General features: G+C 47.2%; 1 protein-coding gene across 1 annotated transcript in view; it reads left to right on the top strand.

Annotated features, from left to right (window-relative positions):
- Positions 1-27,286, top strand: part of LAMA3 (laminin subunit alpha 3) — a 1,062,926-nt gene that overhangs the window by 500,832 nt on the left and 534,808 nt on the right. The window contains exons 18-20 of the mRNA XM_078687418.1: positions 1,691-1,828; positions 20,773-20,819; positions 22,285-22,384. Coding sequence (XP_078543544.1) covers positions 1,691-1,828; positions 20,773-20,819; positions 22,285-22,384 — 285 coding nt within the window. The remainder of the gene's footprint in view (positions 1-1,690; positions 1,829-20,772; positions 20,820-22,284; positions 22,385-27,286) is intronic.

The raw sequence follows: 27,286 nt of genomic DNA, 5'->3' as shown, positions 1-27,286 counted from the left end.
CACAACTACCCTGTGGTATCCACTGTATTATGGGTTGGGATTTTTCCACAGTTTTTATCCTGTTTTAGATTAATATTTATTGTATATATGGATGGTGTAACGTGCGGATTCACTTTTCTATTGTGTCCGTTTTTTATTAATATGAGGATGTAATGCTTAATATTTTAAATATAAATGTCTTTTATGATTATGTGTATTGAAATAAAGACTTTTCGAATCAAATCGATTTATATTTTTACACAATGTTGTACTTTCCATTTTACAAGGAAATGCTGTTCCTATTACTTATTTGAATAAAGCTTCTTTAAACTGAAAAACAAAACCACAACCCACAATACAGCTACAGTCATCCTTGCTCCTTACAAAAGGATATGTATCTGTTTTGTTTGCAAAAAGCAGATTTGAATTCCAGCTGTTGGTGTAGAACGTTTATAAGATTTCAGTGCACCTTCTCAGGCCCAAAGCAGAGCCAGCAGCCGACCCAGAATAGGGAAAAAAGCCCACTCAAACCTGGCAACTGCAACAGACACTACAAGGGGAATAGTGGTAATTGTCTAGTGCACATTCCTCAAGAGTGCACTAGCCTACAGCCTAATCTAAGATGAATACAGATAGTTCTGTGCCAATGCAACACAATTCTTGTGCTAGGGCACAGAATACTTCAAAGTATTATAGCTTGGAAACCATTGGTCATAGTAGAAATTTCACAGCAGCAAACATGTCCACAGGCGTTTGGGAACCTCTCCAGCAAAGACAACGCTGGAGACAACCAAATGGAGATTTAGTTGTTAGTATCTCCAGAGCTACTTGAAAGATTTAGATGTTGTCAATGGTTCTGGACTTATGGTGCCCTCTCCTATCCACTTCTCTGAATCCCCAGGAAGTGAGGTAATTCTCGAGGGCTTCAAAAGGCAAGAGGAAGAAGCACAGTTTTCCCTGCAGCACAAATGGGGTCAGGAACCCTAACTTTCATCCTAAACTGCAGTAGATGGTGACAACTAATCTGTAAAATCATCGAATTTGACAACACTTTATAATATTTTCCCTCTTAGATTTTAGAGACAAAAATGCACAGACACCAAAATTGCTAAAGGGTTCCATCAAAACGTTTTCTTTCTGTTGAAAAGTGGTGTATATTTTACTTGGAAGTGGTAATAAATTTTAGATGGATCTGATATTAATTTAACTAACAATTCCAACTTTTTAATCGCCTTAATAACTTGTTCTACTTTTTAATTCAATATTCAAACGCTTTTGAAATGTTTAATAACTAAAAACAATAAAACAGGGCTTGTGTGGAAAACATTGTATTCATAAAGTGGGATCATCTGCTAAATTATTCCACGTTTGTAGAAATGAATATGCCAAAATACGAATTTTGAGGGAGACTTAAAATGTCATTAATAGTGTGCTTCCACAAGTCTGTAAATTCATGAAATTGCAGAGTTCTCAATTGCACAAGATGTTGCCCACAGAAAATAAATCCCATATACAAACAGAAATTCCCAATATTCTCTTATCAATTTAAATGTCTTTTGTGTCTAGTGTAAAATTTTGCATTTGGTCACGTGTTTCCTGTTACCCAATCCTCCAGGTTCCAAATCTTGACCTATATCCTTTGCAACAGTGAATTTGCGACATGTGATTTGTTCATTAGCATATTTATATCTGTGAAAATATTTCTGCTTAGCCTGCCGCTGTTCAATTGATGGATCCTATCAGAGTGCATGTGATCCAGTAACAGGACAGTGTGAGTGTCGACTGGGTGTGACTGGACAACAATGTGACCGCTGCCACTCCGGATCCACCACCTTCCCTTTTTGTCTAGGTATGATTTACCTTATTGTTACTATTCCATGCTTCACCTTGTACCTAATAGCACAAATTGTAATCCAGGTGTAGACTTCAGGGCACAAATCCTTAAACAATAATGGGGGACTAATGGCATATACAGTTCTTGATGATGCCACACATAATGACGGCATAGAATGTGATGTAACACCCCTGTAATATCCATTGTCTAAAAGAGAACAGGCCCACTTTATAGTCAAAGCTGAGATCCAGGCTTTGCCCCATATTGGAATGTAAGTGTTTTTATGCATATGCGTACCATATAAAATATATGTGTACAACGACTTCTTATCTGTCAATGCACAACAGTGAATCTTTTACACAAGTGAGTCTATAATTAAATAAATATAACGTGATAAGGGCAGGTATTGATTAAGAAACAAAACCCTTTTAATATTGTCATTCATATTTAAAACTAATATAGTTGGTATCAGGGATGACATATGAAGTTAAGGGCAATTCTTGATGATAGATTGAAATATCTGGTATGGAGAATAAAGTTTGTCATTATGTTTATGTTTTACCAGTGCACTAAAGCTATATATATGTGCACTTTACAAAAGCTTCACATGAATGTAGACACTCAGAAATGTGAAAAGAACATTTCTGATGATCCAGCTGAAGTTTTTCCTCCTGGGCCCAATATTATTTAATTTATTTCTATTCTTATTTATCTTCTAATTTGAGTTTGCCTTCATTTGGTCCTCCGATGGACCTTGCTTGTTACATTGAGCTGTGAAGGAAACTAGGGTGATAATGTAACAAAAGGGAACTGGGCTGTTCCTGGAAAGTGCATGTGTGAGCAGGTCACAAGTGTTCTGAAAATGGGATGGAGGCTCGATGGAAACCTACCACAGGGTATCCATTTTGTTGGATATAGAGGCATCACACACCTTTGCAGGTGTCATAATTCATCATAGGCAATGCTCCTCGTTGGGTAGGCGGTGCAATTCCCAACGGGCAACACCTCTAAGAGGGGCTCTTTAGCGGAGATCTTTTAATCCAACTGCCTATAGGTGAAGTGTGGGTGAGGGGCCAGGAGAGTTGTAAACGAAGGAGTGAATTAAAATGAGGCACAGGGTACCAGAAAACAATTTTATTCGGGCGGTCCCTTGCTTCAACAAAAACCAAACGCTAGTCTATACTCGCTGGGATAAAGGTTTCACAGCACGAGCCAAGACTAGGAAGTGAAAAAGGTGGTCGACATGTTTCTCGCTAACTGTGCATTGGCACACGATTCATCAGGACCTAAAATAGAGGTGAAAATTGTCTACAAAACATGATCTCTCAAAGTATCAATGACTCATTACAATTATTGGAATGAAGCACCTGTTTTACACTGTTCCTTGCCTAAATTGGGAGACAACGGAGACAAATCAATAACAGGTCAGGTTCAAGAATCATGCTCAAAGTGACCTTACACACACGGTGATATACTAGTGAGGGTGCCGCTAGTATGTGATTAAAACCAATAGTGGGTACTCAGCTCGGAAGGCACAGTGTGAAACATGCCCCCGTGGTTGAGTACAGTTAAAACAAAGCAGCAGCAATATTCTGGTAAGACCCAACTCACCTAATGGTCACGATTTATGTGTAACAACAGTAACCAGCTGGTCGTACATCGGGAGTGAAGCCTCTGTGATGTAGGCTAAGCATGGAGAGAAAAGACAAAGGACAAAAAACAAAAAACAACATGTGGTAATGTTTGAAGATGCTCTAAAGATATTCATAGCCATCCATACCAGGTATCTATGGTCCGTTAGAAGACTAACATATTAATTCAACTGTTATGTTCATAGTCCCAACAAGACTAGGGGACAAAGGCAAATAGGTATTGAGTCCGGGCTTGTTGGAACAGTAACTCAACAGAGCCAATGCAACCAAAGGAAAGGTAAACCATTAAATAATGTCCTCAGAGCCATGTCAGCAAGGGCGCATGGCTCAAGTAACGGTATGAAAGGAAACTAGGGTGTCAACTGTTGGCTACACAACGAGGACCAACAATTGGTAACCAACTTACAAATTAGTGATCAAGTTCAAATATACCACCCCCAATACCATACTGTAAAGGTATAGGATGCCAACTGGAAGTCCAAACCTCCTGAAGAAGTTTAATAGGGCCAAGATCACACAGACTAACAGCTCAGCTACTACTGTACAGAACAGCACCAAGACCTGTTGTTCTGAAAACAATCAATGACTATCTTTGCTATGCATTAGAATATAAGGGCCAGATGTAGGAAGGCAAATACCGGTCGGTAACGGACGATTTCGGCCGTTACCGACCGGTATTTGCAGATGGAGATGTAGGGGCCTGAAAATGTGACAAATCGGTATATTTACCGATTCTGTAAATTTACCGATTCGGTAAAATACCGAATTGGTATATTTACCGAATCGGTAAATCTACATGTAGGTGGCACTGTAATCAGTGTCACAGGCCCTTACCGATTCGTTATTTACCCTGAAATACTATTTCATGGTAAATACCGAATTCCTGTGTACATGCACATCTGTGCATGTACACCTGTGCCATGTGACACACATACATGCCCTTAGGGCATGTATGTGTGCCACATGGCACACAAGCCAGAATCAGGGGTGCAACAGGGTGTCAAAGTGACACCCTGTCCCCCTTGCAAATTCGGTATTTTTACCGAATCGGTATTTACCGATTCGGTAATTGACATTGATTCCTATGGGCCTCAAAGCCCATAGGAATCAATGATTTATAAAGGGGGTGGTGATGGACAGAGCATCTGAATTAAGCAGAACACTCCTACCCAGTCAAAAGATCAGGGCTTGATCCATCACCGTTTTTTAGCTCACTGCACCATCCCAGTTCAGAACCTGGCTACATGCAAATTAGTCTGTCCCTGGCCCAGAGCATCATGGGAACAGGGCAGACCAAACTACCAAGCCAATTCTTTACTGGAAAGGAAACAAGCTTCCGGGGACCGGTTTCTGGCATTACAGCCGTCTTCGGCCCGGCTTGCTTGAATCCTGATGGTGCAGTGAGCAAGGGACTCATGTCTGAGCATACCCTTCCACTCCTATAGAGGCCAAAACGATTCATAAAGGGGGTGGTGATGGACAGAGCATCTGAATTAAGCAGAACACTCCTACCCAGTCAAAAGATCAGGGCTTGATCCATCACCGTTTTTTAGCTCACTGCACCATCCCAGTTCAGAACCTGGCTACATGCAAATTAGTCTGTCCCTGGCCCAGTGCATCATGGGAACAGGGCAGACCAAACTACCAAGCCAATTCTTTACTGGAAAGGAAACAAGCTTCCGGGGACCGGTTTCTGGCATTACAGCCGTCTTTGGCCCGGCTTGCTTGAATCCTGATGGTGCAGTGAGCAAGGGACTCATGTCTGAGCATACCCTTCCACTCCTATAGTGGCCAAAACGATTCATAAATTTGCATGTAGCCAGGTTCTGAGCTGGGATGGTGCAGTGAGCTAAAAAACGGTGATGGATCAAGCCCTGATCTTTTGACTGCGTAGGAGTGTTCTGCTTAATTCAGATACTCTGTCCATCACCACCCCCTTTATGAATCGGTTTGGCCACCACAAGTGTGGAAGGGTATGCTCAGATGTGAGTCCCTTGCTCACTGCACCATCAGGATTCAAGCAAGCCGGGCCGAAGACGGCTGTAATGCCAGAAACCGGTCCCCGGAAGCTTGTTTCCTTTCCAGTAAAGAATTGGCTTGGTAGTTTGGTCTGCCCTGTTCCCATGATGCACTGGGCCAGGGTCAGACTAATTTGCATGTAGCCAGGTTCTGAGCAGGGATGGTGCAGTGAGCTAAAAAACGGTGATGGATCAAGCCCTGATCTTTTGACTGGGTAGGAGTGTTCTGCTTAATTCAGATACTCTGTCCATCACCACCCCTTTTATGAATCGTTTTGGCCACCACAAGTGTGGAAGGGTATGCTCAGATGTGAGTCCCTTGTTCACTGCACCATCAGGATTCAAGCAAGCCGGGCCGAAGACGGCTGTAATGCTAGAAACCAGTCCCCGGAAGCTTGTTTCCTTTCCAGTAAAGAATTGGCTTGGTAGTTTGGTCTGCCCTGTTCCCATGATGCACTGGGCCAGGGACAGACTAATTTGCATGTAGCCAGGTTCTGAACTGGGATGGTGCAGTGAGCTAAAAAACGGTGATGGATCAAGCCCTGATCTTTTGACTGGGTAGGAGTGTTCTGCTTAATTCAGATGCTCTGTCCATCACCACCCCCTTTATGAATCGTTTTGGCCTCTATAGGAGTGGAAGGGTATGCTCAGACATGAGTCCCTTGCTCACTGCACCATCAGGATTCAAGCAAGCCGGGCCGAAGACGGCTGTAATGCCAGAAACCGGTCCCCGGAAGCTTGTTTCCTTTCCAGTAAAGAATTGGCTTGGTAGTTTGGTCTGCCCTGTTCCCATGATGCACTGGGCCAGGGTCAGACTAATTTGCATGTAGCCAGGTTCTGAGCTGGGATGGTGCAGTGAGCTAAAAAACAGTGATGGATCAAGCCCTGATCTTTTGACTGGGTAGGAGTGTTCTGCTTAATTCAGATACTCTGTCCATCACCACCCCCTTTATGAATCGTTTTGGCCACCACAAGTGTGGAAGGGTATGCTCAGATGTGAGTCTCTTGCTCACTGCACCATCAGGATTCAAGCAAGCCGGGCCGAAGACGGCTGTAATGCCAGAAACCGGTCCCCGGAAGCTTGTTTCCTTTCCAGTAAAGAATTGGCTTGGTAGTTTGGTCTGCCCTGTTCCCATGATGCACTGGGCCAGGATCAGACTAATTTGCATGTAGCCAGGTTCTGAGCAGGGATGGTGCAGTGAGCTAAAAAACGGTGATGGATCAAGCCCTGATCTTTTGACTGGGTAGGAGTGTTCTGCTTAATTCAGATACTCTGTCCATCACCACCCCTTTTATGAATCGTTTTGGCCACCACAAGTGTGGAAGGGTATGCTCAGATGTGAGTCCCTTGTTCACTGCACCATCAGGATTCAAGCAAGCCGGGCCGAAGACGGCTGTAATGCTAGAAACCAGTCCCCGGAAGCTTGTTTCCTTTCCAGTAAAGAATTGGCTTGGTAGTTTGGTCTGCCGTGTTCCCATGATGCACTGGGCCAGGGTTAGACTAATTTGCATGTAGCCAGGTTCTGAGCTGGGATGGTGCAGTGAGCTAAAAAACGTGGATGGATCAAGCCCTGATCTTTTGACTGGATAGGAGTGTTCTGCTTAATTCAGATACTCTGTCCATCACCACCCCCTTTATGAATCGTTTTGGCCACCACAAGTGTGGAAGGGTATGCTCAGATGTGAGTCCCTTGCTCACTGCACCATCAGGATTCAAGCAAGCCGGGCCGAAGATGGCTGTAATGCCAGAAAACGGTCCCCGGAAGCTTGTTTCCTTTCCAGTAAAGAATTGGCTTGGTAGTTTGGTCTGCCCTGTTCCCATGATGCACTGGGCCAGGGTCAGACTAATTTGCATGTAGCCAGGTTCTGAGCTGGGATGGTGCAGTGAGCTAAAAAACGGTGATGGATCAAGCCCTGATCTTTTGACTGGGTAGGAGTGTTCTGCTTAATTCAGATACTCTGTCCATCACCACCCCCTTTATGAATCGTTTTGGCCACCACAAGTGTGGAAGGGTATGCTCAGATGTGAGTCCCTTGCTCACTGCACCATCAGGATTCAAGCAAGCCGGGCCGAAGGCGGCTGTAATGCCAGAAACCGATCCCCGGAAGCTTGTTTCCTTTCCAGTAAAGAATTGGCTTGGTAGTTTGGTCTGCCCTGTTCCCATGATGCACTGGGCCAGGGTCAGACTAATTTGCATGTAGCCAGGTTCTGAGCTGGGATGGTGCAGTGAGCTAAAAAACGGTGATGGATCAAGCCCTGATCTTTTGGTGACCGCCCCGACTACGTTGGGAACGGTCGCTCCCTTCTGCCCTCGCTGTCTCCTACTCAAAGCTGCCTGGTACCGTGTGCTTTGCGCTGGTGAGCTTTCCTATTGCCTGAAGTTGCTTGCTCCACTGTATCTGCACGTTACCCTGCATAGCGCTGCTGGCCTCACTTAGCGCTTTAACATGCCTGCCTGATTGTGCGCTCGATTGTTCCTGTATCTGTTCACTGTGTGTTCTGTTTAAATTTACTTTTGCCAATTACCTCCGCATTTCCCCCAACCCGGTCTGCCCTCGCGTTGCAGCCGCCATTTGCTGTGCTGTTGTTGTTGTCTTGCCCTGAGCCCGCCCCCTCCACCACGCACCCGCCTCCCATCGGATCCTCCCTCCCACTTAGAGTGTAGGCTCACCCCTGTCCACTCTAGCGCTGTGACCGCCCCGACTACGTTGGGAACGGTCGCTCCCTTCTGCCCTCGCTGCCTCCTACTCAAAGCTGCCTGGTACCGTGTGCTTTGCGCTGGTGAGCTTTCCTATTGCCTGAAGTTGCTTGCTCCACTGTATCTGCACGTTACCCTGCATAGCGCTGCTGGCCTCACTTAGCGCTTTAACGTGCCTGCCTGATTGTGCGCTCGATTGTTCCTGTATCTGTTCACTGTGTGTTCTGTTTAAATTTACTTTTGCCAATTACCTCCGCATTTCCCCCAACCCGGTCTGCCCTCGCGTTGCAGCCGCCATTTGCTGTGCTGTTGTTGTTGTCTTGCCCTGAGCCCGCCCCCTCCACCACGCACCCGCCTCCCATCGGATCCTCCCTCCCACTTAGAGTGTAGGCTCACCCCTGTCCACTCTAGCGCTGTGACCGCCCCGACTACGTTGGGAACGGTCGCTCCCTTCTGCCCTCGCTGCCTCCTACTCAAAGCTGCCTGGTACCGTGTGCTTTGCGCTGGTGAGCTTTCCTATTGCCTGAAGTTGCTTGCTCCACTGTATCTGCACGTTACCCTGCATAGCGCTGCTGGCCTCACTTAGCGCTTTAACGTGCGTGCCTGATTGTGCGCTCGATTGTTCCTGTATCTGTTCACTGTGTGTTCTGTTTAAATTTACTTTTGCCAATTACCTCCGCATTTCCCCCAACCCGGTCTGCCCTCGCGTTGCAGCCGCCATTTGCTGTGCTGTTGTTGTTGTCTTGCCCTGAGCCCGCCCCCTCCACCACGCACCCGCCTCCCATCGGATCCTCCCTCCCACTTAGAGTGTAGGCTCACCCCTGTCCACTCTAGCGCTGTGACCGCCCCGACTACGTTGGGAACGGTCGCTCCCTTCTGCCCTCGCTGCCTCCTACTCAAAGCTGCCTGGTACCGTGTGCTTTGCGCTGGTGAGCTTTCCTATTGCCTGAAGTTGCTTGCTCCACTGTATCTGCACGTTACCCTGCATAGCGCTGCTGGCCTCACTTAGCGCTTTAACGTGCCTGCCTGATTGTGCGTTCGATTGTTCCTGTATCTGTTCACTGTGTGTTCTGTTTAAATTTACTTTTGCCAATTACCTCCGCATTTCCCCCAACCCGGTCTGCCCTCGCGTTGCAGCCGCCATTTGCTGTGCTGTTGTTGTTGTCTTGCCCTGAGCCCGCCCCCTCCACCACGCACCCGCCTCCCATCGGATCCTCCCTCGCCCCTCCCCACCCTCTTATGACTACTGCTGTCGCGCGCAGCGTTTACGCGCAGCGACCGCGCCCAATCCGCGCCGAAGGTGCGCCAAAGGTAAGCCCGTCTACGCCCGTCCGCGCCTGGACCGCGCCCAGCGCCAGACCCCCTGCCCCTCGCGCTGCCCAGCCCTCCCGCATTACCTACGATGCCGCCACCCTCCTAGCCCTTGACCCCGGTCGCGCCCCCAACTGCGTCCAAGCCGCTCCCGGACACACCCATGGACCTTTCTCCTGCTACTCCTGCAAATTCAGCGGCACCGACAACATCTCCGCTACGATCACACCACAGACTCTCGACCCCAACCACCTACAGTGCATCCTTCTCAACACCCGTTCGGTCCACAGACACGCCATTGACCTATGGAATCTACTAGACACCATCTCTCCAGACGTCGCCTTCCTAACAGAAACTTGGATGAACGCTTCCTCCGCCCCAGACATCACCATTGCCATCCCTGAAGACTATAAGATCACTCGCAAGGACCGTACAGGCACAGGAGGAGGAATCGCTATCGTCCATAAGAAATCAATCCGCATCTCAACCAGCTCTGACGCCAACCTCGCTAACTCCGAACACCTTCACTTCCAGATCCACATCGACCCCAAGACCACACTCAGAGGCACCCTCCTCTACAGACCACCAGGACCCCGCGCAAAATTCAGTGAAGACATCACGGACTTCATCACCCCACACGCGCTCCCCTCCAAAGACTACATCCTTCTGGGAGACCTCAACTTTCACCTCGAAAAGATCAACGACCGCAACACCGCCACCCTCTTAGACAACCTCGCCAACCTCGGACTTAAACAACTAGTCAATTCCCCCACCCACATCGCAGGTCACACACTCGACCCCATCTTCACCTCCAGCAATCATGTCTCCTTCAGCCACACTACGGATCTCCTCTGGACTGACCACAGCTGCGTTCACTTCACCTACAACAAGCCGAAACCCACCAACCACCTCCAACCAACTCTGCAAAGAAACTGGAACAAAATCACCACGGACCAGATTTCCGCCTCGCTCCTTCTAAACGCCCCAGCCCACTCTTCTAACGCAAACGAAGCCGCCGCCAACCTCACCCTATGGTTATCGAACACCGCCGACACCTTGGCACCACTGAAAAAACGTCAATGCAAACCTGGCAGCAAAAAGGCCTCATGGTTCAACGATGATCTTAAGAAGTCCAAGAAAGTCTGCCGCTCCCTCGAAAAGGCCTGGAAAAAAGACCCAACCACTAGCACCAAGGACGCCTTCAAAAACGCCACCCGCACTCACCACCAACTAATCCGAAAGGCCAAGAAGACAGCATTCAAGGATCGACTTGACAACAACGCCCACAACAGCAAGGAACTTTTCAACATCGTCAAGGAATTTTCCAATCCCTCGGCCAACTCCAACGACATCACCCCCTCTCAAGCCCTCTGCGACTCCCTAGCCTCATTCTTCCACAACAAGATTGCAGACATCCACAACAGCTTCGACAACCAACCCGGAAACCAACCCACCCTACCATTTGCTGAACATTCTCCCCCCGTGAACACCCTTAACGACTGGAACCCAATCTCCACTGAGGACACAATCCGCCTGATGAATTCCATCCACTCAGGATCCCCCACAGACCCATGTCCTCACCACATCTTCAACAAAGCAGACTCCGTCATAGCACCGCACCTCCGAGACGTCATCAACTGCTCCTTCAACTCCGCCACCTTCCCGGAAGACTGGAAACACGCTGAACTCACCGCCCTTCTGAAAAACCCCACAGCGGACCCCACCGAACTCAAAAATTACCGCCCCATCTCGCTCCTTCCATTCCCGGCCAAAGTCATCGAGAAAGCTGTCAACAACCAGCTCGCCGCCTTCCTCGAAGCCAACAAATCCCTCGACTCCTCACAATCCGGCTTCCGAGCAAAACACAGCACTGAGACCGCCCTCATCGCAGCAACAGACGACATTCGAACTCTACTGGACAATGGAGACACAGTCGCCCTCAACCTCCTCGACCTCTCTGCAGCATTCGATACAGTCTGCCACAGCACCCTTTTACAACGCCTCAATAACATCGGAATCCAAGGAAAAGCACTTGAATGGATCACCTCGTTCCTCTCCGGAAGAACCCAGAGAGTCCGCCTCCCACCATTCAAGTCCGAGGCCACTGAAGTCATCTGTGGCGTACCACAAGGATCCTCACTCAGCCCCACCCTCTTCAACGTATACATGAGCCCCCTCGCGGCCATCGCCCGCCAACACAACCTCAACATCATCTCTTACGCGGATGACACTCAACTAATCCTTTCTCTCACCAATGACCCCAGCACCGCCAAAACTAACCTACACGAAGGAATGAAAGAAGTTGCCGAATGGATGAAACAAAGCCGTCTGAAACTGAACTCAGATAAAACAGAAGTCCTCATCTTAGGTACATCCCCCTCTGCATGGGACGACTCCTGGTGGCCGGAAGCCCTCGGAAAAGCACCCATCCCGACAGACCACGCACGGAACCTAGGCGTCATCCTGGATTTTTCACTATCAATGAACAGACAAGTCAGCGCCGTATCCTCTTCCTGCTTCAACATTCTTCGCATGCTCAGAAAAACATTTCGCTGGATCCCCACCGAAACAAGGAAAACAGTCACCCATGCTCTGGTCACGAGCCGACTGGACTACGGAAACACCCTCTACGCAGGCACTACCGCTATACTCCAGAAGAAACTCCAACGAATCCAAAACGCCTCAGCCAGATTCATATTAGACATCCCACGCAACGAACACATCTCTGGTCACCTTAAAGACCTCCATTGGCTACCCGTCAATAAGAGAATCACTTTCCGACTGCTAACCCACGCACACAAATCACTCTACGACATCGGACCAGAATGCCTCAACTCACGACTGTCCTTCTACACCCCCTCCCGCCAACTACGTTCTTCCAGCCAAGCCCTCGCCACGGTACCTCGCATCAACAAGACCACCATGGGAGGCAGATCCTTCTCATACCTGGCCGCTAAAACATGGAACTCACTCCCCGCTTACCTTCGCCTTACCCAGAACCACCTAGCATTCAGAAAGCAACTTAAAACGTGGATATTTGACAAGTAATCCTCCTCCCCTTTCTAAGCGCCTTGAGACCCTCTGGGTATGTAGTGCGCTATATAAATTCTCTGACTTGACTTGACTTGACTTTGACTGGGTAGGAGTGTTCTGCTTAATTCAGATACTCTGTCCATCACCACCCCCTTTATGAATCGTTTTGGCCACCACAAGTGTGGAAGGGTGTGCTCAGATGTGAGTCCCTTGCTCACTGCACCATCAGGATTCAAGCAAGCCGGGCCGAAGACGGCTGTAATGCCAGAAACCGGTCCCCGGAAGCTTGTTTCCTTTCCAGTAAAGAATTGGCTAGGTAGTTTGGTCTGCCCTGTTCCCATGATGCACTGGGCCAGGGTCAGACTAATTTGCATGTAGCCAGGTTCTGAGCTGGGATGGTGCAGTGAGCTAAAAAACGGTGATGGATCAAGCCCTGATCCTTTGACTGGGTAGGAGTGTTCTGTTTAATTCAGATACTCTGTCCATCACCACCCCCTTTATGAATCGTTTTAGCCACCACAAGTGTGGAAGGGTATGCTCAGATGTGAGTCCCTTGCTCACTGCACCATCAGGATTCAAGCAAGCCGGGCCGAAGACGGCTGTAATGCCAGAAACCGGTCCCCGGAAGCTTGTTTCCTTTCCAGTAAAGAATTGGCTTGGTAGTTTGGTCTGCCCTGTTCCCATGATGCACTGGGCCAGGGTCAGACTAATTTGCATGTAGCCAGGTTCTGAGCTGGGATGGTGCAGTGAGCTAAAAAACGGTGATGGATCAAGCCCTGATCTTTTGACTGGGTAGGAGTGTTCTGCTTAATTCAGATACTCTGTCCATCACCACCCCCTTTATGAATCGGTTTGGCCACCACAAGTGTGGAAGGGTATGCTCAGATGTGAGTCCCTTGCTCACTGCACCATCAGGATTCAAGCAAACCGGGCCGAAGACGGCTGTAATGCCAGAAACCGGTCCCCGGAAGCTTGTTTCCTTTCCAGTAAAGAATTGGCTTGGTAGTTTGGTCTGCCCTGTTCCCATGATGCACTGGGCCAGGGTCAGACTAATTTGCATGTAGCCAGGGTCTGAGCTGGGATGGTGCAGTGAGCTAAAAAACGGTGATGGATCAAGCCCTGATCTTTTGACTGGGTAGGAGTGTTCTGCTTAATTCAGATACTCTGTCCATCACCACCCCCTTTATGAATCGTTTTGGCCACCACAAGTGTGGAAGGGTATGCTCAGATGTGAGCCCCTTGCTCACTGCACCATCAGGATTCAAGCAAGCCGGGCCGAAGACGGCTGTAATACCAGAAACCGGTCCCCGGAAGCTTGTTTCCTTTCCAGTAAAGAATTGGCTTGGTAGATAGGTCTGCCCTGTTCCCATGATGCACTGGGCCAGGGTCAGACTAATTTGCATGTAGCCAGGTTCTGAGCTGGGATGGTGCAGTGAGCTAAAAAAACAGTGATGGATCAAGCCCTGATCTTTTGACTGGGTAGGAATGTTCTGCTTAATTCAGATACTCTGTCCATCACCACCCCCTTTATGAACCATAGGAATCAATGACAATTACCGAATCGGTAAATACCGATTCGGTAACTACCGAATCCTACAGATTCGGTCAAAAATACAGAATTTTAACTACATCTCATTTACCGAATCTAGAATACCGAATCGGTAAAATTCGGTATTCTAGAGTCGGTAAATGAGAATTACCTACATATAGCCCTAGATATTGTATGCACAGACTCTGTGGAAAGAAAATGTGTCAATTTAAAAGACTGAGATAATGAAGACTTCAATTAGTGTTGCATTTGGCAATAAAATTAAGGCAATAATCAGCATCCAGAAGGTTCAGTCATGAGTCTCAGAATACAATTACAGATGTAGTATCAAACTACACATTGGATAAGGAAGCAGTTCCCAAAGTCCATAGAGAAATACATTTTAACTAGAGGTTAGGGAAATTCCAGTGCAGTATGTGGAATGAAGGAATTTCATCCTTTTTTTGCCTGTAGAGTGGACTTGGGGGCGGACACATTGATCTGTCGGCAGAAAAGAATCCCCAAAAGCACTATTTCTTTTAAAAGCACTATAAGGGACCGGCCATTGTATTTAGCTTAATGCTAACTGCATTAAGCTAAATACATTGCTCATAGCCTTGGCAGTGCACTTCAAATCAACTTCCCCTGTAGGAAAGTCTGTGTGCCACGCCTGCCTGCAGGGTCCTCGTGGAAGGTGGGCACCACACACAAGTTGCTTTGAAGAGCATTATCAAGGGCCGGCCATTGAAATGTATAAACCTAATTAAATTGCTATTAAGTTCATTACTATGCCCAGCCCCTTATAGATCTGTGCACCGAGTGGCACATGAATATCTTGTTTCTTGCATTACTCTGTGCCAAGAACAGGGACATATCTTTTGCAAGGCATTATGTCTGCATTGCCCCATTTTCTAAAATTCAATGTAAACAGATAAAGAAACTACAGAACTGCCCCCCCCCCATTTCAAATCTGTTTATTGTGCACTGAAAAATAGGAATTTCGACCCACTCTTATTTTAATCATCTTCATTTGAAGAAGGATTTCAGCATCCCATGCCAATAAAAAAGAGTGAACTAAGGTTACCCTGCATATTTTATCAGCAATTCAGAATTTATTTTTAAACGTCATATCATGTACATGGTATGACTGTGGTTGTGTGTTGAGATTTTAACAATTTAATACAATTGCAAGAAGTAGGTAGAATTGGCTGCTACACATGAAAAATGTACATCCATATGAAGATGGAATTCACCACACCAAGGACTTAGGCACAATGTGACAGAAACATCAGCGGTGAGTGAGGGTCTTTAATTTAATTGTGTAAGCTACACAAATCAAATGAAAAAGAGCTGCAGAAATTGAACACAGGTTATGCCTTTTTTAAAGCAATTGTGAGGAGGTAATTGGCAGACCAGAGGTTGAAGAGTGACTAAAGGCTCGGTGCATTCAAACCAGGCTGATATTAGCCTAACTATTTTGAATTAGAGGTGGGTCTAGTCTCCCCAGTTAGGTATCTTGACCAAGAAGAAGCTATAACCACATCAGAGTTGCAGGGCATAAGGGAATGAACAAACACAATGCCAAAGTCAGATATGAAAAATAACTTACTCTCCACTCAATGTCAGATAAAAAAACAAGCATTGGCAAAGCCAATAGGTTGCACCTATGCAAGATCCGTTGGCTTTGTCGATGTTTTTTAGACATGTTGCACAGCAGCAAGGCCTGCAGTACAACTAGCTTAAAGTTAAAAAAAAAAGCACTATGACAGTCAGCTTTGACCAAATCCTAGCATTTTTTTTCTTTAAGCCTCCTGGAAACCATCATAAAACCACGAGAAAAACCAGTGCTTACCTGTGTTACTACATACAACACAGCATCTAACCAGGTGTCCAGCATTATCCGTAAAAACTGGAAAATCATTAACTCAGGAACCAGAAACTGGGAAATGCCCCGTCTTGCACACAAAAGGTCCAAGAACTTGAAGGATCAACTGGTGTCTACTAGACCTAGGGTCAATAATCACCCTGCAGACAACACTATCCTGAATGCTTGGGGCCTCCCAAAACTTACCGGCCACCAACCCTGTAACAACTGCAGTGTATGTCACCTAACCTCCTCGTCTAAAACACTCTGCCTGGAAACCGGCAAAATCTGGATGCAACGCCAATTCACCAACTGTAATTCATCCAACCTGGTGTACTTAATATTGTGCAGATGCGGCCTGAGGTACATAGGTATGACCACCAGAAAAGTCAAAACCAGAATGACTGAACATAGGAGCACCATCCGCTGTGGCAAAAACATAAGTAGATTGACTGAACATTTCCTGTCGCAGAACCACACCCCAAATGACTTCACTTGGACGGTCATTGAACAGTATGATGATACCCAATCCAATGAGAAGACCCTCCTCATGAAAGAACAACGCTGGATATATCGCCTATCCACGCACACAGAGGGCCTGAACGACTCTATTCCGTGGAATTCACTCACCATCTGAGCTTTTAGCCTTTATTTGTGCCCTCTGATACAAGGGTCATACTGAGTCCCAACCTACATTTAAATGACCTTCCCGCTTCTCTCTGATTATTCTCAGTGAGCCCCTCCAGTCCTTTTATTAATTTTTATTAATTTTTATCATGCGCTATCTCTTGTAATTAGAGCATTAGCCAACTCCAGGCTATTTTCTATATCACACATGCGCAAGCATTCCGCACTACTTGGATCATCTTGATCATGCGCGTTGATGCCGCACCTCCTTACAGTTAAAAGACAAACAGAGCACATGCGGTAGCCACGCTACTCCCGTGCACATGCGCAGGAAACAAGATGACTCAGCTCCCCGAGTGAGTCGGCACCATCCTTTATTTCCACTAATACTTTCAGGTGCACATCATCAAGCGGGCTATTTAAACCCGCAGAACGGCCTCCTCCAGTCACTCGGGCACCGCAGAAGGACGACAGGTGCAAGGAGGATCCAGACCGGCATTTCCGTGAGTAAAACGCTACCGACCGCCACGACTCTGGTAAGCAGACACCTTTCTCTCCTTACAGGTTGAATCCTAACCAATCCCGTTCTCAAACCACAATAGGGTCTTTTTCTCTGCCATGTGACCCAAGGAGGCTTTAACAGCAAGTAGCCAGTGTGAGGACAATTTATATTACTTACCTGTACCTCACCATGCTATTCACCGCTGTTTAGCCCACCACCAAACAACCGGCGTTACACTAAGATAATCCACGCCAATCATGCCCCTGGCATAACCACTTCATAGCCAACTCTAGGCCGTGCACGCACCTTAGCAGTCGGCAATATGTTGTGTGCTTAGTAAATCATGCTAATTGACTCTACCATGTACGTCTGTCTATGTCTTTAATGTTTTATGTACAGTAAAGCAAGAGGGAATCTCCCTCTGACACATAACGCACCTTAGCGAGTGCGACACATTAACTAAAACAAACACAATCACTTAAATTAAGTATTATTTTTGCACTTTTTCACATACTTTTGGTCCTGAGGAAAGCCAGTTTAAAATCAAAGGCCTGGCTGAAACATGTAAACCACACAGGACGCAGGAGGTCATAATTCGCACTCCAGCGCGTCCGTCTGCCTTTTAGCTGCTAACAGGGGCCCGGTGATTAAAGTTTATCCATTTACCCTCGGGTACCGGGCACCACTGTATAGCTTTTAATTATCACCTTCTCAATCACCTCACTGCACACTCAGCAATATACCAGCTCCACAGAGCACAGGCTAAGGTGTTTGGCAAGAGGACGGAGAGGACAGAGTGGGTGGAGGAAGGGACTGAGATACATGCACATGTATAGGGTGCATGAAACAGCATTTTTCAAAAGTACTTGCAAGAGACTATGGCTAATGAAGGGACACTAGTCGCAGACAAGAAGCTGTGCTAGGTCCATGCTCCACAGCTGGGACACTCATTGGAAGCGCTTGCAGGAAGCAGGAGGTGCTAACCAATCCAAGTAAGAAAACCAAAGTGGCATGGAAGCCAACCAATGGTAAGTAAGTCCAATATACAGTCAAAAATGTGGCTTATGTTCAGGCTGCTGGAAAAATTATTGTATGTTACCCCTTCCCCTGCCACTACATCGACTCAAAAAGAGAGCTTCACTGAACCCCTCCTCAATTTATGATTTAATATCCTTTAATCCATTTTATGTAACTTAAATTTGAAGTTTTAATGGAGGTTGGTCTAGTGGTCAGATGGGATAGTGGGGTGTGTTGGATAAATAGCTGAGTGTTTGTTATTTATGAAATTGTAGTATATCAAAGAAAATCTGTTCGCACCTGGCAGCCCAATACCTAGTACAGAATATCTTTAATTGATCAAACAGATACATGATAAAGGGTATTTGCTATGTGCTTGATAAGCTGGTGACAGGAGAACAACCTGTACTATATAACAAGACAATCAGTAAACAGCAAAACATCAGTTGGGTATATATATGAGCAGGCTGATTGTAGCCGGATAGACAACATGGGTTTTTATATAAGAACTTTATACCACAATTCTGCTGTTTCCATGCGCTACAAATGAAAGTTATTATTATTAACAATTTTATACTACGCAATTTAGAGTTCGCTGAAGGGTTGCAGGCCAAGTGTGCTTTGCCAGGGTTTTAACTCTTCAGATCATCGCATTTGTAATCTGTGACAGATCAATTCACTGAGCTACGCTGTTGGCAATACTAGTAAAGAAAATCTGCTAAGTGATTAAGAGCCAGACAAATGGAGAAAAACTTCTGCTTTTTAACGCTAATGGATAATCACTGAACTATATCTGCCAACTGGATGATACCTCTGCCATCTATATGGCATCCGGGTGAAAATTGAATTATCTGAAGCTGCCAGAATACAGACCTTGGTACCAAATAAATTACCAATACATTCATCGATTGAATTTGTATTATCTAACTGAACAATAAAAAAATAACCAATTTCACTTCAGAAGCCCCATAGGATATTTAAGGGATAGCTACCTCTTTCCCTTTATCACTATAGTACATTTCTAAAGTGGCAGAATTTAGGCACCAGAATCACTTACCATCAACAGTGCAGCACGCATGCAAAGTCAGAAAAGAAAGGAGAAATAAAAACATTTCTCCTTTTAACGACAAGTTGTTCACTTGAAAGTAAATTAGAAAACAAAAATGGAGCTGTCAGTGTCACTTTTGTGACACTAACCCAGTGCAAAATGTTAGTAAATCTACCCTGAAAAGTGAAAGCCAATTTATAGGTTCTGCCCTTCGAATTTATTGACCGATTTCCACGCTTGCTGAATTTGAATCCGATTTCTAGTGCTCCAAATCCTTAAGAATGTTGAAAAAATACTTCAAGAGGTCACTTTTGTAATAAATTTGCAGTGAAGAAGTGTGTCTTGCGAATGAAAATATGGTAAGATACACTACCCAAAGAAAAAGTCTTTGTGAAGAGGGGCCGTTATTTCTTGGGTATAACATTACTCAAGAGCTTTGCAGGTGATGTCAAAAGCAGCTTCCAGACCTATAGATTCACTTTATGGAAGCACCTGGGTACGGATGACTCCGGTAAAGGAAAGAGTGCTAAATTGGGGAACGTGTTCTGCAGGACAAATAAGGATAGATAACTACTGATTCCAAACAGCTATCTTATTATGGATGTCTTTGACCAAAGCGCGCTCCATCAGGATGCAGACAAAATCCAAAGATGGCTCCACAGACTTGAATCTGCTTGAAATTAGCTCCTAGTAAAGAGCTGTAATGGGGATTAAAAGTCTGAGAGCCAGTGCTGTATGTGGCTTAATAAAGGTAGGAGGGTATTGGCTCAAAACTGTGCTGATGTTTACTCATCTGCTAAATAACTAAGTGCTTCAGCACAATATACTTGGTGTCAATTTCAAGCTCCTTCGGTCTCCTTCCGATGCAGCACTTAAAGACAAAGTCTTTAGGATTCAAGGAGATGTTTTTCCTTGTTTTCCCCATGAGAACACAGGACTACCTAAGCAATCAAAAACATCCTAAAAGGTTTTATCTGAAGCACTGATTTAGTGTAATCTGACATTTATCCTAACAACTACTGGATATTAAATTGCCAACAGAATTAAGGTCAAGATTCAAAATCACTTTAGGACCGTCTTGCAACTGAAATCCCAACAGATTAATCCAAATTAATAAATACCCATAACCAATAATTCATGATTCTAAAAACGTATCCAATTTTTTGGTCACAAGCACCCATAAAAAAGACACAAAACAGCTGTTTTCATCCCCTTACAGTTACATAACCATTGTTGAGATGAGATGTAGCAATAACTCTACTGCCCTCTGTGTTTCCAAGGAATGTTGGCAAAATGGCACAGTGGCATCTTTTTAGAAAACATATAAAATTTGCAACTATTTTGATGGACCAATCTTCCTGAATATTGATACATTTCTTTCAAGGTTGTGGGGATTTTTACACTGTGTTGTAGAGTAAAGGAACATGCAAATATGTTATGTAAACAAGTTTACTTTAGTATTGTTATGTTATGTTATGTTATACTTAATTTGTAGAGCACACATACCCCAGATTAGTTTCTTGGCGCTACTCTGAGAAGTGTTGGAGTGATACGTTACTCGTATGCTTGGCTTGTGGCCTTTAACACTGTGTCTCTACTTCTTAATTGAATTAATTACTGGTTAACAATTTATTTTCCCTGTTTTTATGCTCATTACCAGGCTCTTCCAGTGAATGTGATCCGGCTGGTACCATGGAGCCCCAATCTGTAAGTAATAATAATAATGAATTAATTGTAATGCATCACTTCATACCACATGTGTGCCATTACTAAGTGTAGCAGAGGTTACTATTGCCTAATGTATTTGTCATCAATGTATGACTTCAGAAGACTGGCATGGTAACATATCAGTAGAAAGTGCTAAACTCTGAATGCCACCCTGAGGCTGGAGTAGGGTTTTAACGTATAAATATTATCCTTGTTGGAGCCAACAGCTGGAATAGTGTATAGCGCTAAATGTATTATTACCATTCTATGATGATTCAATGGTGAGAATGTCTATGTGCTAACCAGGAAACAATGTCTTATTACAGACCAGTTGTCACATCGCAATAAGCCTCTAATTAAACAATACACCACTGCTGAAATTGAGCTACATTTCTGTGTGGGGGGTCATGCTTATTTATTTCTTTATATTAGTCATGAAAATACCTACTAAGTATTTTACACCAATGTCCTTTAACATTTTTTTCCCATAAAGAAAAGCACGTTTTTGGTCCATAAAACACAAAAACACATTTTAAGTGAAAACAGTAACATAACATAGCATGTGTATTTGTAAAGCGTACGTTCACCAAGCAAGGTATCTTGGCTCTGAAGAACAGATGTTTATTGTTATCCCACTCAATGGTACTCATTTTATAAACCTCAGAAGTATGAAAGGCTGAGTGGACTTGCTAGGATTTGAACCTGTGACTATGAGATCCAGCTAAGGCCCCTACAGTGGACACATTAGTCCAATAAGCCACCAGACACAGATTCAGTCAGTTGAAAAGTGCTAGAATTTACATGTCATTATTCCACAACACTATACAAAATTCCTAGTGATAGCATCCCTAAACAAACTTGGTTGTGATAAGAGAATAATTTTACCTGTTTAGATTTAGTTAATTTAAGAAAAGCAAAACATGATCTAGGGAAATATGTCAACATGTATTCCAATACGTGATCCAGGAGTGTTTGGATAAATAGGTTATGCTTGAAGTGCTGCAGCACAGGTCTTTCAATGCTATTTTCTCCATGTTTGTTTTAGTATTCTACCAGAATATTGTGGATTAAATATAATCTAAGAAAAATATCATAGCCAGAAAAATAGACTATCACAATTTTTTGAAGCTAGGTATATATGAAGAAGTATAGATGAACTATTCAATAACTCCACATATATGTACCTTGATGATACACATATCTTGGATACAACTGTCTTTTACTGCCCAAGTAAGAGTTGGGGCCTATATAAATAAGCTATGGTTTGTTTTGCATTTTTTAGATAAATAAAGCTATGAAATAAAGCAAGCCCTGGAAAAGGCCTTCTTAGACTCTAAAATTCAAACTGAGCTTCTTTTTCTATTGCTGCTACATGTCATAGATTGCTTGGATTCACAAATGTGCTATAGTTATTTTTGCATCCATACAAAATATTACAGTGTATTATGATCTTCTCTGTCGTTAGGGTGTTTGCCAGTGTTTATCAAATGTTGAGGGACCAACTTGCAGCCGCTGCAAACCTTTATACTGGAACTTGGCCATTGAAAATGTAGACGGATGTATAGGTAAGATTGTTTACTGATAAAACTTTAATTTATGGACAAGACAATAGACGGTTTAGGCATAAACATTTCTGAATTCTTTGTAGCCATTCGATTTATCACTGCATGCTTATGTATAGACTTTATATATACTGTATTAATAGTTTGAAGATGCAAAATGCACAAGTTACTACTTGTGTAACGATATATCTGTAAGAGACATTAGTTAGTATTAGATTCCTTACCTTAGAATATCCCCAGGCGTCAGACTGGATCCGGAAATTTTTGCGTAGCAGTACCCTTGCGCGTCGGTAGGCGTCGTCTGCGGCTCCGCGTCCGTCGTCAGCGTCGTGGGCGCCGTGATGACGTCGTCGGAGTACTTAGACGCCGCCTCCGCGTGCTGACGTCAGTTCTTAGACACAGCTTTTCCGCGCCAGAAACGCAGAGCCATGTTAAAAACCAACACTGGTGCCATTGAAACTAGGGCCCTGAAAGGGGACAACCCTAACCCTAGATTTTGGTTCGCAGAACGGGGAGGATGGGTGGGTCGGTAAGGAATCTAATACTAACTAATGTCTCTTACAGATATATCGTTACACAAGTAGTAACTTGTGCATCTGAAAGAGACACGTTAGTATTAGATTCCTTACCTTAGAATAGATACCCCAGCAATACCAACCCCGGTGGTGGGTCTGCGAACCAATAATCACACCAGAAAGTCCTGGAGGACGGAACGGCCAAAGAAGCCATCCCTCCGGACTTGGCTGTCCAAGCAGAAGTGTCTTGCAAACATGTGCAGCGATGCCCACGTAGCTGCCTGACAGATGTCTTGTAAGGGCACACCCCTGCCCAGGGCAGTGGTAGTCGCCGTCGCTCGGGTAGAATGAGCCCGCAGTCCAACCGGGGGCTCCTTCCTAGCCAAGGAGTAGCATGCCTGGATACACAGGATGATCCACCGGGAGATGGTCCTCTTGTGCACCGCTTTCCCCTTCTTAGCGCCCACGTAACCAACAAAGAGTTGGTCATCCACCCGGAACTGGCGTGTGCGATCCAAGTAGAATGAGAGCGCACGTTTTGGGTCCAGACGGTGGAGCCGCTCTTCCTCTTTAGAGGGATGCGGTGGCGGGAAGAAGATTGGCAAGGTGATAGACTGCCCGATGTGGAAGGCCGTGACAACCTTGGGCAGGAAAGAAGGTTTGGTACGCAGCACCACTTTGTCCGGATGGACAGAAAGGAAAGGTGGAGTACAAGAAAGGGCCTGGAGCTCACTCACTCTCCTGGCAGAGGTGATGGCAACCAGGAAAGCAGTCTACAAGGTCAGAAGGCGAAGAGGGCAGTTGTGAAGTGGCTCAAAGGGAGCGCACATCAGAAAGGTAAGAACCAGGTTCAAGTCCCACTGAGGCATCACAAACGGAACAGGAGGAAACGTGTGTGTGATGCCCTTAAGAAATCTATTTACAATAGGGGACTTGAACAAAGAAGGTTGATCAGGCAGCCTGAGAAAGGCTGAAAGGGCAGAAAGGTAGCCCTTGATAGTGCCCAGAGCAGAGCCCTGCTGGGCAAGAGAAAGAAGGAAGAGAAGAACCTCAGAAAGAGGGGCATTGAGGGGATCCACAGCCTTTGCTGTGCACCATGCCACAAATCTGTTCCACCTGCAGGCGTATACCGACTTTGTGGAGGGACGCCTGGCTGCAGAATGATGTTACAAACTTCAGGAGGCAAGTCAAATGGCCTCAACTGTCGCCGCTCAATCTCCAAGCATGGAGGTGGAGACTGGACAGGTTTGGGTGGAGGACCGTCCCCTGCTGCTGCGACAGAAGGTCCTCCTGAAGAGGCAGACGAACCGGGGGATCGACTGACATACTGAGTAGCTCTGGATACCAGTACCTTCTCGCCCAGTCCGGAGCCACAAGGATGACTTGGGCCCGGTCGCGCTTGATCTTCTTCAGCACTCTGGGCAGAAGTGGTATAGGCGGAAAGGCGTACAACAGACCGCAACTCCACTCGCGACGAAAAGCGTCTCCGAGCGAGTGCCGCCTTGGAAATTCCAACGCGGAGAACAGATGACATTGCGCGTTCTCTTCGGTGGCGAATAGATCTAACCAAGGTTCTCCCCATCGCTGAAAGAGGCCGTGCGCCACGTCCGAGTTCAGACGCCATTCGTGATCCATCATGCACCGACGGCTGAGATCGTCCGCCCTGGCGTTCAGAGAACCCGCCAGGTGTTGAGCCACCAGGGTCACGCCCTGGCGTTCCAGCCATTGGCAAAGGCGAAGAGCCTCTTGACAAAGGATCCACGACCCCACCCCGCCTTGTTTGTTGCAGTACCACATGGCGGTGGTGTTGTCCGTGAACACCTGCACTACACTCCCCCGGACAGAGGGGAGGAATGCCTTCTGTGCTAGACGAATCGCCCTGAGCTCCAACAGGTTGATGTGGAGCCGGGTCTCTGCCGGAGACCAGAGGCCTCTGATCTCCGCCTCTCCCATGTGGCCTCCCCAGCCCTGGAGGGACGCGTCCGTCACAACCACGTGCTCCGGTTGGGGAAGGGAGAGGGATCTGCCGCTGACCCAATCGCGGTCCGTGAGCCACCACTGCAGCTGTCTCGCAGTGCCCTCCGAGATCAGGACGTGGTCGGATAGGTTGCCCTGATGCTGGGCCCACTGAAACTTCAGGTCCCACTGCAGAGCCCGCATCCGCCACCTGGCGTGATGCACCAGTAGGATGCAGGAGGCCATCAGCCCCAGAAGCGGCAGCGTCAACCTGACCGAAACCCGGGATAACGGCTGAAAGATGGGAATCAGAGCCTGAATATCCCGGACCCGCTGTTCGGGCGGATAAACCCGAAACCGCGCCGAGTCCAGAACCGCTCCGATGAAGAGGAGCTTCTGAGAGGGGCACAGGTGTGACTTCGGCACATTGATGGAGAACCCCAGCTGGTGCAGGAGGTCCGCCGTCGTCTGGAGGTGGCTGACGACTGTCTGGGGCGAGCCCGCCTTCAACAGCCAGTCGTCGAGGTAGGGGAAGACTGAAACCCCTAACCTGCGCAGATGAGCTGCGACCACTGCCATCACCTTTGTGAACACCCGTGGGGCGCTGGTAAGGCCGAAGGGGAGCACAGTAAATTGAAAGTGCTCGTGGCCCACCATGAACCGCAGGTAGCGCCGGTGGGCAGGCAGGACGGGGATATGAAAGTAAGCGTCCTGCAAGTCCAACGCTACGATCCAGTCTCCTGGGTCAATGGCAGCCAGAACCTGAACCAGAGTCAGCATTTTGAACTTCTCCTTCCGGAGGAAGCCGTTGACGTTCCTTAGGTCCAAGATAGGGCGTAGGCCTCCTTTGCCCTTCTTGGGTACCAGAAAGTAGTGGGAGTAGCAACCACACCCTACTTCTGGCCCAGGAACGCGCTCGATGGCCCCCTTGGCCAAGAGGGCTGTAACTTCCTCCTGCAGAAGTCGCAAATGATCCCCCGATACACAGTGGTTCTGCGGTGGCATGGCTGGAGGAGTCGCCTCGAAGGGGAGGGAGTAGCCCCTACGATTTGCAGCACCCACCTGTCCGATGTGACAGTGCGCCAGTGGAGGTGGTGATGGCGAACCCTGCCCCCCACTGGCATCACATGGGCCTGAAAGCTCGGACTAGGAGGGTTTCGAGGCGGATGCTGCAGAGGAAGGTGTGGACTGACCTCACCGCTGCCCCCGACCGCCCGGACGGCGGTTCCCACGGGCGCCATCGCGTTGGGTATTGCCCTGCGGTGCGTGGCTGGCGGCGTGTGTGGGCGCACCCCTTCCGTGGCCACAAAAGGAGTGAAAAGGCAGCCGATTGCTGGCGCTGGCCCGAGAGGCCCAAGGACTTGGCCGTAGCACTGGAGTCCTTAAAGCGCTCAAGCGCATGGTCTGCCTTGTCGCCAAAGAGGCGACGGCCATCGAACGGCATGTCCATGAGCGTGCTCTGGACATCTGCCGAGAAGTTGGCGGACCTCAGCCAGGCGTGGCGTCTGACCGCCACCGTCGTTGCCATCGCTCTACCCAGCGAGTCAGTGGTATCCAGCCCACACCGGATGGAATACTTAGCTGCATCCCGGCCCTCCACAAGGGCTTGGCCGAGTTTGGCCCGTACCTCCAACGGACACTCTGGCAGCACTTCCGCGACCTTATCCCACACAGAGTGTGTGGAGAAGTGTGGCTCACTGGTTAGAGGAGGCAGACCTGGAAGCAGAGGTCAGCCTGGGACCAGGGTTCAATTCCCGGCTCGGCGGGGTCTTGAGTCCTAAATTGTCCATGGACTCGACAATTCTCGCTCTGGTGCCTACTCGATTCACGGGTTCACACTCTGCGACTCTGGGCAATAGCTTGCTTAATCTCCACAACGGCCCCTCGCGGCGGGATGCCTGGCTTTCACCTTGCGGATACCCTGCCGGGGTTATCTCACAGGGGAATACCAGGACGGGTTCCCTAAGCAAGCGCTTAGAAACCGCTCGGTGATTTGCGCTATATAAATTCCTGTACATTTACAGAGTGGGTGTAACGTCCCAAGAGGCAAGCGGTGTTGGAAGACCGCAGGCCTAGACTAAGGGATGAGAAGATCTTCTTCCCATACTGGTCATACCTCTTGGATTCCCGATCAGGCGGGGCCGACGGGAATGCGGTCTGGGAATTGGAGGCCTGGATGACCAGGCTCTCGGGGGTAGGGTGGGAGGACAGGAAACATGGGTCGCCCGGGGCTGGGCGGTGGCGCCTGGCCACGTTCCTATCTACGGGCGAACCCGTAGCGGGCTTGGACCAAGTGCCCAGAAGAACTTCAGTCAAGGCCTCATTAAAGGGCAGCAGAGGCTCGGCGGAGCTTGACTGCGGTTTAAGGACCTCAGTGAGGAGGTTAGTCCTCACGGCCGCGACGGGGAGCTCAAGGCCCAAGGCCTTGGCAGCC

The sequence above is a fragment of the Lissotriton helveticus genome, chromosome 4_1 (assembly GCF_964261635.1).
Source record: "Lissotriton helveticus chromosome 4_1, aLisHel1.1, whole genome shotgun sequence".
In the NCBI taxonomy this organism is placed as follows: Eukaryota; Metazoa; Chordata; class Amphibia; order Caudata; family Salamandridae; genus Lissotriton; species Lissotriton helveticus.
The sequence above is the reverse complement of the archived record's forward strand: the minus strand, read 5'-3'. Positions and strand labels throughout refer to the sequence as shown.